The following is a 19947-nucleotide window of genomic DNA, read 5'->3' as shown; positions in this document are numbered from 1 at the left end:
GGCACAGTGAAACATGTTTCACTGTACCCCATGACACATGCAACAATGTTTTAATTATTTATTTTTTAGTTGTCATCCAAGTTTTAGATGGCTCGTAACCGTAAGCGCAAAACAAACATTGGCACTTTCAGTCAAGAGCAGATGAAAGCAGCTGTGCGTCTCGTTGTTCAAGAAAATCTGCCTATAAGACGAGCAGCCGAATTACAAGGTGTTGCCTATGTTACTTTGTTTAGGTAAGAAATCAGATGCATTTAAGTAACTTTTTCTGTTGTATGATGCACTATTTTTCATTTCTAAAAATAGTTTTTCTTTTATTTTAGGTATGTAGGCAAAGTTAAAGCGAACCCCGATTCAGACACTGTTTTTCGTCCCAAATATGATGTGAGGTTAATTTTTACACATGATGAAGAGAAAACCTTAGTTGACTATATTTTGACCTCTGCAAAGATGTGCTATGGACTTACTCCACTGGAATGCCGCAAGCTTGCGTTTAAGTCAGCAATAAAAAACAATAAGGAAATCCCTAATAATTGGAAAGAACAAAAAATGGCAGGTAGAGAGTGGTATTTTGGCTTCAGGAAAAGGCATCCAGAATTAAGTTGTCGAAAACCAGAAGCTTATAGTTTCTCCCGTTCTACTGCGTTTAACAGGCACAATGTTTCAACTTTTTTCAAAAATCTTGAAACAGTTCTTAAGCGTGAGTCTCGTTTTAGTAATGGCAGTAGAGTCTTTAATTTAGACGAAACTGGAACCACCACAGTTCATGCTCCTCCTAAAATTCTTGCCAAAAAAGGTATGAAACAGGTCTCTCAATGTACTAGTGGGGATAGAGGGGTTCTTGTAACGACCTGCAGTATCATTTGTGCTGGTGGTTATGCCTTACCTCCGGCCATGGTATTTCCCAGAGTTCATTTCAAGGAAATGATGATAAAGATGCTCCAGCTGGTACGTTGGGATTGGCTGCTTCTTCTGGATGGATGGACAGGGAATTATTTCCGCAAGTAATGGAACATTTTATAAAATATTCTTCTAGTTCTTGTAACAACCCCAGCCTTCTCATCATGGATAATCACGAGAGCCATTTGTCAATGGAAACCTTGGATCTTGCAAAGTCGAATGGGGTCACAATATTGACACTACCTCCACACTGCTCAAACAAAATGCAGCCCTTAGATGTAGCAGTATTTTCATCGTTCAAGGCGCATTATAACAATGCCATGCAAGGTTGGCTTCTTAATCACCCTGGTATTCCAGTAAATATTTTTAATGTCGGAAGTTTTGTTAAAGTTGCGCATGAAAGATCAATGACACCTACGAACATCAGTTCAGGATTTAAGAAAACTGGCATCTTCTCTTATGATCCAGAAATATTTTCAGATGACGATTTCCTCATGTCGGCTGTAACAGACAGACCAGAAAATCATTCTGAACCAACAGTTATTCAACAGCCTGAGCAAGAAACGGAAAAACAGCAAGGCATCGAGGGAACTGATGAAACGCCAGCAGAAAATAAAACCAATAATAAATCTTCTTTTGTTTCTCCACAAATCTTTCGAGGATTTCCAAAGGCACAAAAAAGAAAGATTTAGAAATCTAGAAGGAAAAAAAAAACAATTATTGCGACTGACACTCCTGAAAAGGACGAACTAGCTAAAAGGGAATTGAGTAGAAAAAAAGTAAACCAAACAGCTGTTAAAAAGGTGACAAGAAAAATTACAGATGATAATGATGACGAAGACCAAGAATGGCAGGAATCATCAAGTGAAAGCGATTGGACACCGGAAGATCCAATTCCAGATCTTACTGAGGAATTAACCAGACCTCCAACTAAAAATAACTTTGTTTTGGTACAGTTTACGACCAAGAATTTGATTTATTTGTTGGGAAAATATTGAACGTTTTGGAAAAAGATGAATTTGAAATTTCCTTTATGAGGAAAAGCGCAAAAGTAACTGGCAAATTCTTCTTTCCTACAAATCCAGATATTTCAGTTGATCGGTAAGAAGATATTAAAATGCTTTTACCTCAACCGATTCTTTCTGGCTCAACGTTAAGACAAAATGCCTACATGAGATTTGAAATAAATTTTAACAATCATGACGTTCGGTAAAATATATCTATTAATAAGTTCATTTAGGTCCTAGTGAGTAAAACTTGTATGACACTACATATTTTACATTAAACATATTTTTGTTTAGAAAGTGTTTCATTGTACCCCACCGATAGTTTCAGTGTGCCCCATATTTGGGGCACACTGAAACAAATGACATGGTAATAAAAAAATAATAAAAGATAGGTAATATTATTAGGTAATTCAAACTAATCGCTGCTATAATGACAAGTAATGTCTAATATTTGCGATATTACAAACAAATTATACAAAAATCTAATTATTCTAAAAAAAAATTTCATTTGAAAAAAAAAAAAAATGATCCACTGTGGAACACTCTCCCCTACACGTTACAAAAAGTTAAAGCAATAATTAAAGGTATAGTCTACTAAAAAAAGTCTGTGATTTTCTTTTGTTTTACACAATTCATAGATTCTAAATCGATTTAATTTTCAATGACAATTAGAGAAGCGAATACGTTATCTTTTATGTTGCTACACTGCTCTATAAATGATCGTACAGTCGTTATAGCACTCTTTGCTTCGTTGATTGATATGCTCGTAGATGAAGTTTGTGGGTCGTTATTAAATTCATCGTCTTTATCACTTTCAATACAGTTGTTAACTGATTCCAATATTTCTTCCTCTGTTAACGTCCCTGCTGTGACTACTTTATCATCACAAGTAACGAAGTCGTCAAAAGTAATCTTTAACGCAGACATGTGGTTATTCCATTCTTCAGGTACATTATTATCTTCCTCTTCAATGGTTCAATGATTTCTTGAGGTTCTGAAGAAAAACCACAGGTTCTAAAGCAGTTTTTCACTGTGAGGAGTGTTACGTTTCGCCATGCTTTGTCCACCATCCTCACTGCTTGAAGAACATTGATAGAAGAAATCGTATTTTGCTCCATATCAGCTATCATTCTTCTAACAACTTCTTTTCTGTATGATGTTTTAAAATTTTTAATTATACCCTGATCCAAAGGTTGAAGTTGTGATGTTGTGTTTGGTGGAAGAAATTGTACTTTGATTGCTTTTAATGGTGGTATGTCCCCGTGGTCTGTGCAGTTGTCGATGAACAGAATAATTTTTCTATTTAAAGTTACCATTTGCTTATTATTATTATTCAGCCATTTTTTAAAAAGTTCTGCTGTCATCCATGCTTTTTATTGGCTTCATAACCCATGGGCAGTGATTTTAAACCTGCAAAATACCGAGGTTTTTTTGACTTACCTATAATTAAAGGTTTCAGTTTTTCTGTGCCCGTAGAATTTACACAAAGCAGAATCGTAAGTCGTTCCTTGCTGTGTTTTCCTGCATGACATTTTTTATTTTTGAATGTTAATGTATTTTCGGGAAGACATTTGAAAAACAGACCAGTTTCGTCAGCATTAAAAACATCATTGGGATCATAATTATTCACTAAATTATGCAATTCAGATTTCCATTCTTGGCAGACTGATTTGCTTACGCTCGCACTTTCGCCGCACATTTTTTTGAAGGCTTAATCATGACGTTTCTTAAAATTCTCTAACCAGCCATCGCTGGCTTTAAAATTATCGATTTTTAGTGAATTAGCGAACTCTACAGCCTTTTCTTTCAGTATGGGTCCACTGACACTAATGTTTTTGTTTCGACACTGTTTTAACCACGTAAACAAACACTGTTCCAAATTAGGGAATTCGGCAATTTTTCGTTTCTTACATTGAAGATTGCCTCCTGATTTTTGATTTTTCAATAGTTCAGCTTCTTTTTTCATGATGATTGATAATGTACTCTCGTGTATTCCAAACTGAGCCGCAACTTCTTTTCTTTTAAATCCATTTTTCACTGCTTCTATAGCTTTTAATTTATCAGCATATGTTGGCGTTGTTAATTTTCTTTTTGAACTCATTTTAAGCAAGTTATCACACAGTACGTAAAGCAATGTTTCTAGGACAGTGATCAAAAACTTATGATACAGTAAGCTGTTCAGCTATTGTCCTAATCCTAACCGCCGCAAATAAAGCTTTTAAGAGATTCCAAGAAGAAAACAATAAGACATTATGTAGTTTACATTATGTATAGTTTAGTAGAGAGGTTGTGGAAACATTTCTTTAAGTTACTGAGGGCCAATACTGATATTATGTATTTAAGTTATCGAGGTTGTGTATTTTAAGTTGTAGAGGTTTTGGGCTCCGATGGGAAGGAAACATATAAGTTATAGACGTTTTTAAGTTATTGAGGTTTGACTTATCGAGGTTCTACTGTATATCACCGAAATCGGTCAACTTGTATGCGTCCACAGCTCTTTCCACCTGTCTCTGTCTTGTGCGGCTTGCATACAGTTACTGGTAACATGCTTCAGGTCGTCAGTCCATCTGGTTGGTGGGCGTCCTCTGCTCCGAAGTTCTGCATATGTTGGTGTTCTGCCCAATTCCATTTTCGCGACGCGATTTTTTCGATAGCGTCTGTTCTTTTTGTTCTACGACGTATTTCTTTCTTTGGAATTCGGTCTCTCAGAAAGACACCCAATATTTGACGTTCCACAGCCCTCTGAGTCAGGCGAATCTTATTCACTACCTTTTTTTTAGTGTTAATGTTTCCGCTCCATAAGTGAGTACAGGTAACACACGTTGGTCAAATATTTTCGTTTTGAGGTTCGATTTAAATACAGTTTAATTAACCAAACACTGTTCAGGCTAATCTTATGCGACGTGGGAGCTTACATGTATTTTTACCTGTGCCCAACCAAATTTCATGTCTTAAGTACTTAAACGATGCAGTCTACACAATATCCCTTCCATCAACAGCAATATTTGTATTATAAGGAAGCGTGATTTTTCCAACCTTATTATTGCATTATCCATACGATCGGCTATAAGGATGATGTATCTGCGAATCTGAAATGACTGAGTGTCGCCCAGCCTACTGAATTGTGATTGGTCAAATGGCAACAGTAATTGCAGCCAATCATAATTCAGAAGTCTGTTGCTCATTTTCTGAATTATCGTTGGTCGAACGGCATCTGAGCTGCAGCCAATGATAATTCTGAAAATTGGGCATTGGTCGTCGTGCCGGTCCAATCGTAAAAAGGTCCAAAACGACCGTTACGATTGACCTACTTTTTTTAGCATAAAAGAAGTGCACGACGGCCAGGAAATCAGATCTGGTCAGGTTTGGTCCGCAGATCCAGCCTTCTAGGCATGTTAAGATCCTCTGATCGATTAAGTTCCTAGAGTTTCTTGTTTTATTTTCACAGCTCAACTTTAAACCCGGAACCTAACGTTCCCATCTTTAACCACGGTTTGTTTGCAAACCACCGGCGGCCATTTTTGAGGGATTTATCTGTGCTTTTCGACTTAGTCGAATTTGCTAATAAATTCCCTTAAGAGCATCGTCATTTTCCATCGAATTAATCTGTGTTTTTGGACTTGGTCCAAAATCTGATTATTTCGGTAGGCGTACGAGTAGTGTAAGGAATTTTTCTCTTACAGGATTCAGCTAAGTCCCTACTTCACGGGACTTAGCCATCAGACGGTGCATATATCCTTTTTAAAAGATTGACATTAAATAAAGACTTCTTGCGTTGTTTTATTTTCTCTTTCAGGATATTGCTAACATATATTTCATACTTGCAAAATAAACGTATAAACTGTGTTTTATTTTTCCCTTTTATTTTTAGGTACACTGCTAAACTTTTATATTTGAATTTTGACTTTGATACTTATATTCAGGTACACTGCATTTGAATTTTGACTTTGATATTTTGATACTTATAAACTTTATATTTAAACTTTGAATTTAATACCTTGATATATATATATATATATATATATATATATATATATATATATATATATATATATATATATATATATAACTTGTATACTATTTCTTTTCTCTGTTCTCTTACAGGTACACTGTTAAAACTTATAATTTCTATCTTTGAATTTGATAATTATTTTATTTCTGGTACACTGTTAAAAATTTGATTATTAATTTTCTGACTTTAATATTTGTTGTTTCATTTTATTTACAGTTATTTAAATTGGTTATATTATTTATGCTTATTTGTCACCACTTAAATTAACTTGTAATAGTTTCTATAGGTCAAATCGACGAAAATTTTCATAAAAATAATTTGAATTTTTGACTCTAATTATTTTTACAGTGTAGTTCTTCCCCTTTTTATTGTTGATTATCCCGAATGGCATAACAACCGACATTCCTGTCCTTATCCCGAGTCTCTAGCTCAACTCCTTCCCACTCCAAGTAATTTTGACAAGTGACATTTCCTACACTTATTAATTTGAATTTTGTTTAGAATTGGTTTATTGTTAATAACTAACGTGTATTACCTTTCAGATTCTTATTTTAAGACTAATTAATATAATTATCCTCCAGATTTCCGGATCAGGAGATAATTATACCTTTCTTACAGATTCTTAATATAAGTTACGTTATATCTTTTCTAACTATTTTGAATATTGTTTAATAAACTTTATTTATTGTGTTTATTCTTTAAAAAGGCAATTTTAATCCCTAGCTAAGTGTCCATAGCCCGTGACTATGGCCACCGACAGAGAACCTTACTCCCTTAGGTCATTCCAAGCGACGGATAGAGCGGTTAACATGCCTTCTCTCTCTCCAGAAGGAGATGGAAGTTATTCAAGTTACCGACATGAGCTTCTCTCCATTTATTTTGATAACATATCAAAGCTGTGGTATTTTGGTAGCTATATTTGATTATGTTAGTGTAGCGATGGTCTATTCGGCATTTTGTCAATATTTTTATAGGATCGTAGTTTTTTAGATCTGTTATATCTTCTTGCTTGTGTAATCAAACATTTACCGCATTGTTCCACTGAGAAGGGGTTTTTTTCCTTGGTAGATGCATTCGACGAAAAGTTTAGCCAAAGCCTGGATACTTTTATTTTCACCTTGTTTCATCGATTCTATGACTACTCCGTCATCCCCAGGGATTTGTTATTTTTCAATGATAAAAGTGCCATTTTGACTTCGTATGATGTTATTTCTGTCATTAACTCTGATCTGTTGATAAAAAAGATTCTAACAGCGCAACACGTGGGAATGAGAAGACGGGGTAGACCAAAGCTGAGGTGGATGGACGGGGTAACACAAGATGCCGAGAAGATCGGAGTCGGCAATTGGAAAATGCAAGCAAGGGACAAAATAGAATGGCGTAGGAAGCTTGAGAAGGTCGAGGCCCTCTAAGGGCTATAGTACCAAGATGATGATGATGATGAACTCTAATCTGTGGTTTGTGATTTTGGACAGGGGCTGATCTTACCTTTCCTTGGTGCTCTCATACATTTCTCGATAAAGAATTCGACAATTTGAAGGATGTTGGTTCTATTCTAATCTTTGTTTCTTTATTCTTTCCATTTTATATATATTTTTATTGCCTTTGTTGTTCGTATTTCGCCTCAAAACTTTTAAACTTTTGTTTTCTTGAATTATTTTAGTCATTTCTCATGTATTGTGTTCCCTTGCGTTTTTTATTGTGTCATTGTTGTGTAGTTGAAGTCATATTTTTCAGTCAGCTGTCTTCTTTTACCTATTAGCTCTTTGGTATTTTGGCTTAATATTTATTTATGGGTCACGACGGTCGCATAGCACTTGCTTTCCATTTCTTTTAGTGCCTTCGTTATGCTATTATTTGCTTGCTCTACATCTTCTATTTCATCTTCCAACTCTTGTATATCCTGGTTAGTATATCTTCAAACAGGTCGTTGTTTTTTGGGGAAATCCATTTCTTCTTTCGTGTTTTTAGGTTCATCATCTTGGTTCATTCCAATTTGACATGTAATCATATCTTTGCTCGGATTATTCTGTGGTCGCTTCCTATCAAAAATTTGTTGAGCACTAGGATGTCTTTGATTACTTCTTTTCTGTTCGTTATGATGTAATCTATTTCATGTTTGACACTGCCATCTGGGATTATTTATGTCTATTTACGCTGAGACTTTTTATCGAAAAAAGAGTTCCTAATGAATACGTTTTTCTGGTGTTAGAGGTTCAGCAAACTTTGCCCTCGTATATTTCTTTCGCCATATCCATATTTGCCCATTGCTACTTCTGCATCATCTTGTTTAAAGTCCAGTTTCGCATTAAGGTCGCATAATTATTGTGTATTATGCTTGCTGTAGCATGTAACGCTGTTTCTATATAGCATATATGTCAGGATTACCTTAAGGTTATATCCTGAATTAAGTTTGAAGACGAGGTATATAATCCTCGGGCTTATATTTATAATTTCAAATATATTTTTGTATGTACTTTCTATGTACAATGAATCCTACTCTACCATGAGTAATGGTGGAGTCTTGATTTTAAAGTAATTTGCTGAGGCCTATGATCTCCCATTTTATTGTTTTCAGCTCTTTTTTCAGTTTCATCATCTTCTGGTCCGATATAAGAGTTCTAACATTGTATGAAGTAATATGCATTTGTCGCTCTTTGTAGTACCTGATTTTTTTTCGGAGATTTTTAGCACCCTCTGCTCCAATCCTGCTCCAACCGCTACCTTGGTTTGGGTTGTTGGAGCCACCGGAGGCTGAAGTAATTTAGTCTTTCATGGAAAATAACTTTTGGGATTTTAAGCAATTAAAACGTCACGCTTGGTTAGTGCGGGTTGGTTTGAAAGTGGAGGGAGGAAAGGGTGGAGATGAGAATGCTTTGGGTTCGGACACGGTTTTCCCAGGGTGGAAGGCTGGGGAAATTCATGAGCTCGTGTGGGTAGGTGTATTATTCCTGAAGTAGATCTATCCCCTGCCGGGATCGCAGAGAAGTATCCAACCGCTAGCGGGATCTTCTTCTTCTTGATGTGCCTATCCGTTACGAATGTTGGCGATCATCATTGTAATCTTTATCTTATCTGCAGCAGCGCGGAAAAGCTGCACAGATGTTGTATTGAATCAGATTCTGAGATTCTTTAACCGAGAAGTTCTTCTTCTTCCTGGACCTCGTTTTCCAAATATTTTTCCTTGCAGGATGGCTTGAAGGAGAGCATATCTGGATTAATTTCTCATAATATATCCGAAGAATTGTAACGTTCGAGATTTGATGGTGGTCAATACCTCTCGGTTCTTATTCATTCATCTGAGAACCTCCTCATTTGTGACTCGGTCAGTCCACGGGATCTTAAGTATTCTTCGATATAGCCACATATCAAAAATGCTTCCAGTTTTCTGCACATATCTTCGTTCAAGGTCAACGATTCAACGCCATTAAAAAGAACAGAGAAGACGTAGCATCGCAGCATTCTTACTTTTGTATCAAGAGAGAGGTTGTGACTCTTGAAGGCCCTCATCCGATTAAAGGTGGATCTAGCTGTTCCGATGCGTGCTCTAATCTCCTGGTTGTTGGTCCATTCTTTATTTATTATGGTGTCGAGGTAGTTGTAGAGCGTCACTTTTTCTACAGGGGATTGGTTGACGTAGAGTTGACCTTGTGTTATCCTTTTCTTGCTAATTATCATAAGCTTTGTATTCTTAACGTTTATATTAAGTCCTTATTGTTGACTGTAATACGTAATTTTGTTCAAAAGAACTTGTAGGTCTTCTAAGTTGTCCGCAAATACTATGGTGTCATCTTCATATCTGATGTTATTTAGCCGGTAACGATTAAGTAGAATACCTTTTTTAGTTTCGTGCAAAGCTTCGATAAATATTCTTTCAGAGTACAGATTGAAGATTAGAGGAGACAAAATAATGGAATAAGACTCGTACTGAGAACAAAGCCTCTCTAGTACCAACAGCATTTGTGAACCCGAACTGGTTGGGGGAAATTTGACTTTCAAACAGCTTGTAGATTCTCTTATGAATTATCTTTAGGAACAATTATAGGAGATGACTCATGAGGCTTATAGTACGGTAATCTTCGAATTTTTTGGCTCCTGTTTTTTTTGTGGAACTTCCTAGTGGGATACCATCGCATAATTTTCCCATCAGATCAGAATGGCAATACAGAATTATAATTTGGCCCCGGCAGGCCTTCAATAATGGTCAGGGTGTGCTAAGACTCCCCGGGTGAACAATTAAAATATATACATTGAATGGAAAAAGAATTTACAAAACAGGCAAAACGAGCTAAAAATAATGAACTGGGACATATTAGGCATAAGTAAGATAAGATGAAAACAAGAATATTTCCAATAAAATAGTATATAAGCCTGGAAGGAAAAGATAGTTGATAAAACAAATGGAAAGGAGCACAACTGCACGAAGAATGCGATATAATTTTGATTTTTATATACTTGATGATGCAGACTTTTGGCAGATGGGTGCACCATGTGATGTGGATGAATCAAAGTAACCTTACAAAAATAACTAAATAACAAAAATAACTAAAAAGGCAGGTCGACAGGTCGATGGAAGAGAAAGGGAATGGCCTCAGCCTCAGCCTCAGCCCAAACTATCTGGACGATGGTAAGAAATATCGGAGTGAGGAAATGAAGAAGAGGAAATGAAAAATTCAAGTATTCAATGGGGAAGAACGAAAGGGAGTTTTGAGGTAGGCCAAGTTCACGAATGACTGATAGATAAATATTTATTAAAATCGTTTGTTATCGAGTCCAGTGTGTGCACTAATTGTTTATTGGGCACAAGTATATTGGCATGTTATTTTAAATTACTTTCAGTTGCTTTTTGTTACCGATTCCTTTTGCTTATTGCTCTCATTGTTCAAATGCAACAAAAAATATTTAAAGTAAACATTTTTAAAACGTCTGCTATGATAACTGTTTCATTTTCGCATCTAAAATTTATTTTGCTACATAGAAAAATATCTTACCTGGTCTTCCTCACTTTCAGACGGGTCACTAGGGATACGTGATCTTTGAGAAGATCGTCGAAGCTTTTTTTTTTCTTGTTTGATAATATTTTCAAATACAGCTGTAGGTTCTCCACTATAACGAATTTGTTGCCTAAAATAGTGTTTAATTTTTTAATACTATGTAGATAATTTAAATAATATTTTATATGGGTATTACAGCCTTGTAACATATCGTTAAAACATATTTCTTTCTTAATACGGCCCTAATATATTTCTTTACGAATAATAAATAGTACGTTCCTGCAATATACTTATTTTTAAATGTACCTTTATTACAAAAAAATGGTAAAAGGTTCATTAAATATTTCATAAATTTCTCCAATAATTGTTTTTAATCTACACGTGCATTATATAAATGTTTCATTTATATAAAACCTTTATCGTTCTAAAAGGTTTCTTGAGTCGTTAATATCAAACTTTTTTGTCGGTATAATTATTACAATCTAACGTTCCAAGTTGGGACGTTCACATCACATGATATCTACTTAAACACACCCGCTATTCCTCAGTTTGCGCACATCATTCCCAATTATTTGGCACTATCAGAAGAAATCACTTTCAGTCAACGTCAACAGTCTGACCACACACTCTCTCGTCCCACAATGGTAATCACGCCCTAGGTAAAGTTTTTTTCGCTTTTACCACGCATAATCATAAAACATAAAGACTAAACACGTAAGTCTAATAAACTTAAACAAAACATAGGTAAATATGAACTAACGGCTGTAAGAACTTTAAAAAATGATGACTTTGGTCTAATGAAAATTAAACAAAACATAAGCAAACAGGAACTACAATGACTACATGCTATGATTTTTTCTGACGGATATTCTTAAATTAAACTAAACTCTAATTTCACTATTTGGGAGAGTGAGTCATCGTTTGAAGGCGTAGAAGTGGGGAAAGACGTATGAAAATCCAGTGGCGTACACTCACTTTTATTTCAACGTTAATTATATTATATTGTTTAAATATTATTGTTCAAAATAGGCCACAATATATTTATCTGCAGGTTTTTACTGAAGTTTCCATCTCTATGTCCAAAGACCGTTTTCAAAGATATAAATTATAGTTATATTTATTTTATTTGTTTATTATTATATATTTATATAGAATATATATATATATATTTATATAGAATATATATATATATTTATATAGAATATATATATATATATATATATATATATATATATATATATATATATATATATATATATATATATATATATATATATATATATATATATATATATATATTCTGTGGCTATATAAGCCACAGAAAAATAAATATTGCTATCATTTGTATATTTGAAAACGATCTCTTTATATAGAGATCGAAACGTCAGTAAATTAAACATTTCAATTAAATATATTGTTACTTATTCCCAACATTATTTCTAAATATACAGAACGGCAAGCAAAAAGCCATAGAAAAATAAATATTACTATCACTTGTATATTTGAAAACGATGTCTTTATATCGAGATCGAAAAATCAGTAAATTAAACCTATAAATAAATATTTTGTGGCTTATTCCATACAGTCTCCTAAAAATACAGAATGCCACAAACAAAAAGCTATAAAAAACAAGTAATTTTGCAGAAAGCTTACTGATGCCACCAGGCTGTCGCGGAAGTTACGCTAAAACGTCTTTTGACGTGACCCGTCCTTAAAGAGTTACACAATGAAATTTTTTTAAAACAAATTTTAAGACAGTTTCCACACCACCCCAGAGGTATATCTTGTGGCGCGTTACTTTTTTTAAATGGGTGTTCACCAAGAGCCATATTGTCTTATTAAATAAAATAAACAAAACACTTAAACAGTATAAAACAAAACAAAATAAAATTCTATAAAATAAAATAAAATTCTATAAAAACAAAATAAAAATAATTTTGGAAGTAACAAAACATTGTACTATTCTATTTAAACACAAACACTATACACACTTACTATGTTCTTCTCGTTTTTTTTGTTTTTGGTTTTTTTATGCTGATGCCTACTAAACTATTAGAAAATATTATTTGCTGTCTAAATCTGAAGATGCAGTGCTGCTATCGCTGTCATTATCTTCACCTGGTGTAATTATAATTGGCTCTAGTAAAACTTTGACATGAGTGTCAAGTTCCCACATACGATATTCTTCTTTAATTATGTGGCCTATACATTTAGCCCATTTCTCTGGAGTTACATGGAGGATTGCTTGAATCAAAAGTTCCTTAACTTCGTTTAATTTGAGCGTTTTGTTATTGCGTGCTACTTTTCCTTTCACTTGCGCCCAGATAAGTTCAATGGGATTAAGTTCGCAATGATAAGGTGGTAGACGTAGAACTTTGACACCATAATCTTTTGCAGTTTCATCCACAACATATTTAAGATATTCACTTTTCCTTAACCGTGCAATGTCAAGTAGTTGAATTTTGAGCATTGATTCTTCGTATGCAATCCCCTTTTCTGTAAGCCATTCTTGAATTCCCCCTTTCCGCCATGCCGTCGTCGGTAATTGTTCTAGTCTGCGGCTATGATATGGCGCATTGTCCATAACAACCACAGACCCAGATTTCAATTTTGGTAAGATTCTCTTAAACCAGCGCTCAAATACTTCGGAAGTCATTTCTTTATGATAATCACCTGTTTTTTTCGACTCAAATTGAAGCAAACCATCATCAAAGATCCCTGTATCACTTCCTATATGGGTGATGATTAAACGCCGTCCCTTTCCTGATGGAGCTTTTAATCCTGTAGACCAGCCTTCTATAAATGCTTCGCGTTTACTTTTGACATTTAAATCTTGCCAAACTTTTCCAACTGTATGACCTTCGTTAATCCAGGTTTCATCCAAATAATATATTTTGCATCCAGTGCTGCGAATTTTTCGTATTTCTTCTCCACAGAATAATTTCATTTTTTTCTAATAGCATACTTTTTCTGTTGCGTTTTACATATCGAAAGTTCATTTCGCGCATGGTTCTGATTAAGACCCTATGAGATATCTTGGGTAAAGAGTCATCGTTTTTGAGCTCTTGAGAATTTTTTTTCAGTGTTGAAATTTCACTCCGAAAATAAAATGAATGAATTTTTCGACGTATAATATTCCTTGTCTCGTCATCGAAAACAATGCTTTTCCTACCTCTAGTTTTACCCTTTTCTTGCTTTTTATTTTCCGATGTATTTTTAAGTACACGATAAATACAGCTAACGGATACTTTTGTTAAACTGCTACAAATGTCGACCGCTTGGCTAACATTTAATGCCATTTTTCTGCCGACAATTCCTTCATAAACGTTTCGTATCATTACCTTCTCTTCGGACGTTAACATTTTCCGTCTCTTTTGCGGCTTTTCATTTTTGGAATCAACATCAGAATTTTGCTGCCTTCTCTTGGAACAACTCGGTTTTTCGTCCAACTCCAATAAAACTCAAACCAAATAATCACAGAATATAACTAAAAATTTACTATAAAACGACAAACTATAACACTCGTATTATCAATAACACGTTTTATCGATAACACAAACTTATCGCATAAAATATATTCACAAAATGCAACACATGCCCTACCCTTAGAAACGCCACTGTAAATGAACTATTGTTGCTGGGCACTTGCTCGACAAAAACTAGTTTTACGGATTTCTGTGAGTCCGAATTCCGTCGCTAATTCCAAAGTTGCCAAACGATTGAAAAATATTGTTTTAAAATATCGATTTTTATTTTATAATTTTAAATATGTAACGAAACCAAACATATAAATAAAATTTATTTAATTACAATTTTGTACTTAATTTTTACTATTGAAAAAATAATATTTTTTGGTATTTTTATGACGGTAATAATCGCTGCGTGGAAGAATACAGGTTTAGTATGACTATAATTACTACTTGTGAACAAGAATTGGCTACACTGTACGACAACTCCTGGTCAGTTTTTCTATAGAGAAGCACAAATAAATATACTACTTTATATATTCTGTAATTTCTTATGAGGAAACGCAAATTGCAATCGAGAAAACAGGCAGTTTTCGAGGGCCGCTGTGTACATTTAAATTTGAGGATATTCGGCGTTTAAACTATGAAATCACTCTTCTGAATTGAGGGTTTCTACTATATCTTCCAATAAAGTTCTCACAGGAACGCAACTCAACAAATCTACTTTAAAATGTATAATAGGTATATGTCTGAATTGCCAATCTGAATGAGTTAGATAAAATTAAAGTATTAGAACAATTCCTCACTTCAAAAAGTAACAAAAACAAAATTTGTTTAATTTATTAATGTTTTGTATTTTGAGGACGATTTCCGAAGTAGAAGTCTAAATGTCAAAAATAAACTTAGAGGAAAGTCGCCTAATATTAGGATAGCACCTAATTGGATATCTAATTATTTCAAAAACAAATGGAATAATAAGTGCCATCTATCCATAGATGGCTAGACTATGATTCAAAACTTAACGTAGAGCTCGCTGTAGAATCTAAAGATCGACCATCTTAGCATACTTGCAAATTTATTGAAACACACATCCTTACATTTTTGAGTTCACCTCGTTTTAGTGTTGAAAATATTTCAAATAAGGTAAGAAATTTAAATGTTTTTAATGGGTAGTGTAATGAATTTTAATGTTGACATATTTATGTAGTCTACATGTTAATCTACATATTAGTCATGAAATCTTTTTCTGTTTATCCTGTAAAAATTCTAACCTGTAATTTAGAAATGTGCATAATATTGGACATAGAAGTATTTTCAATATTGGATATCCAATACAAGGAACGTTTTTTGTGTATCTATACTGAAGAACATTTTTGTTACAGAATGTCCTCTAAAAAAAGAAAGTAATGGAATAAAGCAAATATGGCCCCTGCAATTTCGGCTCTACTCAATAAGGAGATGTGATATTTGAACAGCAAAAGCATACCACATAACAAAAGCTACATTAGAATATGATTGTAAAAAAGAAAATCCACCGGAATACCTCGAAAAATCAACTCTTGGTCGTAAGCCAGTTCTTCCCGAATCATTAGAAAAAGGGTTGGTTGAATACTGCTTGGAATTTGAAAGGAGGTTTTATGGTTTAACCTCAACAGACATTCGCCGTTTAGCCTTTCAGTTGGCTTTATCCAACAATTTGCCACATCCATTTTCTAATTTAGAGGCTACTGCAGGGAGAAAATGGCTAAGGAATTTTTTAAAGCGTAACAAGACTATTTCTTTTCGACAAGGAAACTAAGTTCCTGTAGCTGGCTGTATACCATGTATCACAAAAGATTTATTTAAAAACTCCTGTATAAAAGGTATATATTAATAAATATAAATTTTTTTATTTTCTGGGTTTGTCGGTCTGATGTAAATAAAACTATTTAAATTTTGATTAAACGTTTCGTGAAATTTGCCATTTTCAATAAGCACTTCATTAAACTTTAAACATTACATTTTACATTTAATATTGTTCTGAAGCTATTTTCTTGTGGCATTTTAAATTAATTTATATTTAAATGGGAATAAGCCACAATTAAAGGTTAAAATACGTTTATTGACGTTTCAATTTCCACTTCGGAAATCGTTCTCAAAATACAAACATTAGTAAATTGCCTAATTAGTAAATTTACTAATGTTTGTATTTTGAGAACGATTTCCGAAGTGGAAATTGAAACGTCAATAAACGTATTTTAACCTTTAATTGTGGCTTATTCCCATTTAAATATAAATTAATTTTACATTTAAATTTCATGTTTACACTTTTTTAAAAAGTTTAACATGGATTAAAAATTGGTATCTGACATTGACAGATGACATCTGGCAGATATCTTAAAGTATGAGTGCCATACTTCGGCAAATTTGCCGAAATGTTTAAGCAAAATTTAAATAGTTTTACCTATTTAGATCTGACCAACAAACCCAGGAACTAAAAAAGTTTCTATTTAAATATTCACGGTCAGGAAATAACAAATTAAAAAATATATACCTTTTATAAAGGAATTTTTAAATAAATTTTTTATTTCTTTTCGAACGCAACAAGGTGTATCTGCTGCTAGAATCAAAGGATTTACTAAAGAAAATCTTAAGAAATTTTATGATATTGTTATGATAAATATTATGACGCATAATACTGTAAACATATTAACCCATTCGTCTTTTCTAGATCATAAATATACCTGCCGGCAGAAATTTCTAGGGGTTCCCCTCCGATATAGAAAGACCTGTTTATCTGAATTCTGATGAGTCACCCACGATTTCCAGAAGCAGGCCGAATAAAACCAGAATGAGCGACCTTCTCGGCTCTTCGATGGGGAATCGCCGGAATTCCGGAACTAACGGCATTTTATATTTAAAGAAGGAACTCTGCTGAAAACAGTTAGTTAGTTTTTGAACATGGCGTCGAGTTTTTAAAATATAACGCACGTAGATAAATTATATAATTCTTCGTGTAAAATAAATTAGTTATATTGTACAAATAAAGACTTTAAATAAACTTGTAAGTGTTATAAGTGTAGAACCTTTGTTAATAAATAAAAAACAATAAATTAGATTAATAAAAATATTACAGCATTTTGGAACCAGAACTAAAAAAAAATAAAATTTAATCCAAGCAGGATTTATAATGTTGACGAGTTCGGGATAAAAGCTGTTCAACATAAGCATACTAAAGGTAAAAGTTTAAAAGGAAAAAAAAACAAATTGAAGCGGTAACACTTCGAAGAGAACTTCGAAAAGAGGTTCACTTGAGACAGTTATCATATGTATGAATGCAAATGGGCATTACATTCCCCCAATGATGATCTTGCTGAGAACAATTTTAAAGCAGAATTGATGGATGGAGCCCCTCCTGGAGCAATTGGAAGATGCCATCCTTCTGGGTGGAGTCAATCCTACTTATTTACGCAGTGGATGGATCATTTTGTTTCCTATACCGCCGAAGATCCTGTCATTTTAATTTTAGCCGGTCACTACTCGCACACAAGAAACTTGGATGTCATTAATAAGGCTCGATAAAATAATATCATTGTAATATGCCTACCTCCACACTCAACTCATATGATACAATCTTTAGAAGCAGCCTTAATGAGACCTTTAAAGACATATTATTGCCAACAAATCGAAAACTGGTTAAGAAATAATCCTGGTAGAACAATTTCCCCGTACCATATTGCTGGTAGTACTGACCACCACCATCAAATCTCGAAAGTTAGAGTTCTTCGGACATGTTATGCGAAATGAATCCAGATATGTTCTCCTTCAAGCCATCTTGCAAGGAAAAATTATTGGAAAACGAGGTCCAGGAAGAAGAAGAACATCTTGGTTAAAGAACCTCAGAATCTGGTTCAATGCAACATCTGTGCAGCTTTTCCGCGCTGCTGCAGATAAGATAAAGATTGCCATGATCATCGCCAACATTCGTAATGGATAGGCACATCAAGAAGAAGAAGATTTCTGGTTAGTTTGAAAAAGCTTATTTAAGGACAGCATCAATGGAAATCTCGTTGCATGGTTTTCGAAAATGTGGCATTGTGCCATTTGATAGAAGTTTGTTTTGTGACCAAGATTTTGCAATACATACGAGTTAGAAACATCTCTTGTTGGTGACAATAGTAACAATGAAAATAAATCTTCAAGTACTATTGAGAAGCCCAAGCCCCATTCTACAGGACGTTTCTGTCCAACCTGGTGGAATAACTACCAGGATTGATGAAATAATCAATTTTGTAAAACCAACTGACTTAAAACCTTCTCCTGTTTTACCTGGTCTATCAGGAATTAAACGAAAGAATTCTGGCGCAGCTGCTTTAATTACTGGATCGCCTTATAAAAAAGCTCTTTAAGAAACACTATCGCCTAAAACTGCAAGCGGTGTTAAGAAAGTGGTAAACTTTGACTCTAATACATGCAGAAATTTAAAGAAAATGAAAGAAAACATAAACGCAGATACTAATTTACGCAAAGAATCCAAGCAAAACATTAAATCCAAAAACAGAAGTCGTTTCTTCAGATTCATCAGAGTCTAAGCAAGAAATACCGTTTGTTGATTCTGAAGATGACATGGATCAAGAATAAGAGGATGTGGAATGCATCTACTGCCTTGAATTTTTTTTTTCCGACAAAGCTAGACAACAATGGATACGCTGCTGCAAATGCTACAGATGGTGTCATGAAGATTGCGGTGGAGGTGAAAGCAACATGAATTTCATTTGCGAATTTTGTATGGATGGATAGTCACTATTAACTTGTATTAATTATTTTTGTACCTTTCAGAATAATAAATATCATTTACCGAAATAAAATTGGTATTTTGTAATCACCAAAATAACAAATATATTGTTTACATTGTACATGTACATGAAATAAGCTTTTCCCCAATATCGGACACCCTACCTATTAAATATTAGGCGACTATTTTGTAAACTGTCGAATTTGGGTTTTTTTTTATTAACATTTTATTCTCGCCTGCAGGTATCTTTTAGAGTTATTTTAATCCTACCAGAACATACTATAGTGTATTTTTATGTATGAGAGAGTAATAAAACAATAAATTATGTATGCAAATCCCTAAACTATTGATACGGGTGACTCAATGAAAAACAGATATTTGTCAACAAGTTTACAGAAGTATATAGGAAAACAATTTTAAATTGAGTATGACCACCAGGTATAAAGGTTGGAGCAGAATAGAATACAATAGTTGTGAGGGTTACTAATCCCTAAATAAGGTTGCCAGTGTGAGAGTGATGGAGGTTAACAGGTACTAATGAATTTGCAAGAAATGTAAGATGTTTATTTTATTGGTTATATATAACCAATAAAAGTTTAATAAGTACCTACCTATTTGCAAAATAAAGTTTAATTCTTTAGATAAAATAAAACGTTTTATTTTATCTGAAATGAGTGCATTCCACGAAGTAAGGGTTTCAACAATCGAACATTTAATTCTTTAATTCCAGGAATCTACGACAGTAATTGACTAGATAATTACCTTCTAAACTTATTCCACAGAAAATGTGATAGTG

At 33.8% G+C, this 19947-nt stretch overlaps 1 protein-coding gene across 1 annotated transcript in view; it reads right to left on the bottom strand.

Moving 5' to 3' along the window:
- The window catches only part of LOC140440559 (uncharacterized), a 77578-nt gene that overhangs the window by 9023 nt on the left and 48608 nt on the right, over positions 1-19947 (bottom strand). Inside the window, exon 6 of the mRNA XM_072530936.1 lies at positions 10908-11040. Within this exon, the coding sequence (XP_072387037.1) occupies positions 10908-11040 (133 nt within the window). The remainder of the gene's footprint in view (positions 1-10907; positions 11041-19947) is intronic.

The sequence above is a fragment of the Diabrotica undecimpunctata genome, chromosome 5 (assembly GCF_040954645.1).
Source record: "Diabrotica undecimpunctata isolate CICGRU chromosome 5, icDiaUnde3, whole genome shotgun sequence".
In the NCBI taxonomy this organism is placed as follows: domain Eukaryota; kingdom Metazoa; phylum Arthropoda; class Insecta; order Coleoptera; family Chrysomelidae; genus Diabrotica; species Diabrotica undecimpunctata.
This window is presented reverse-complemented; position numbering and strand designations above follow the sequence as displayed.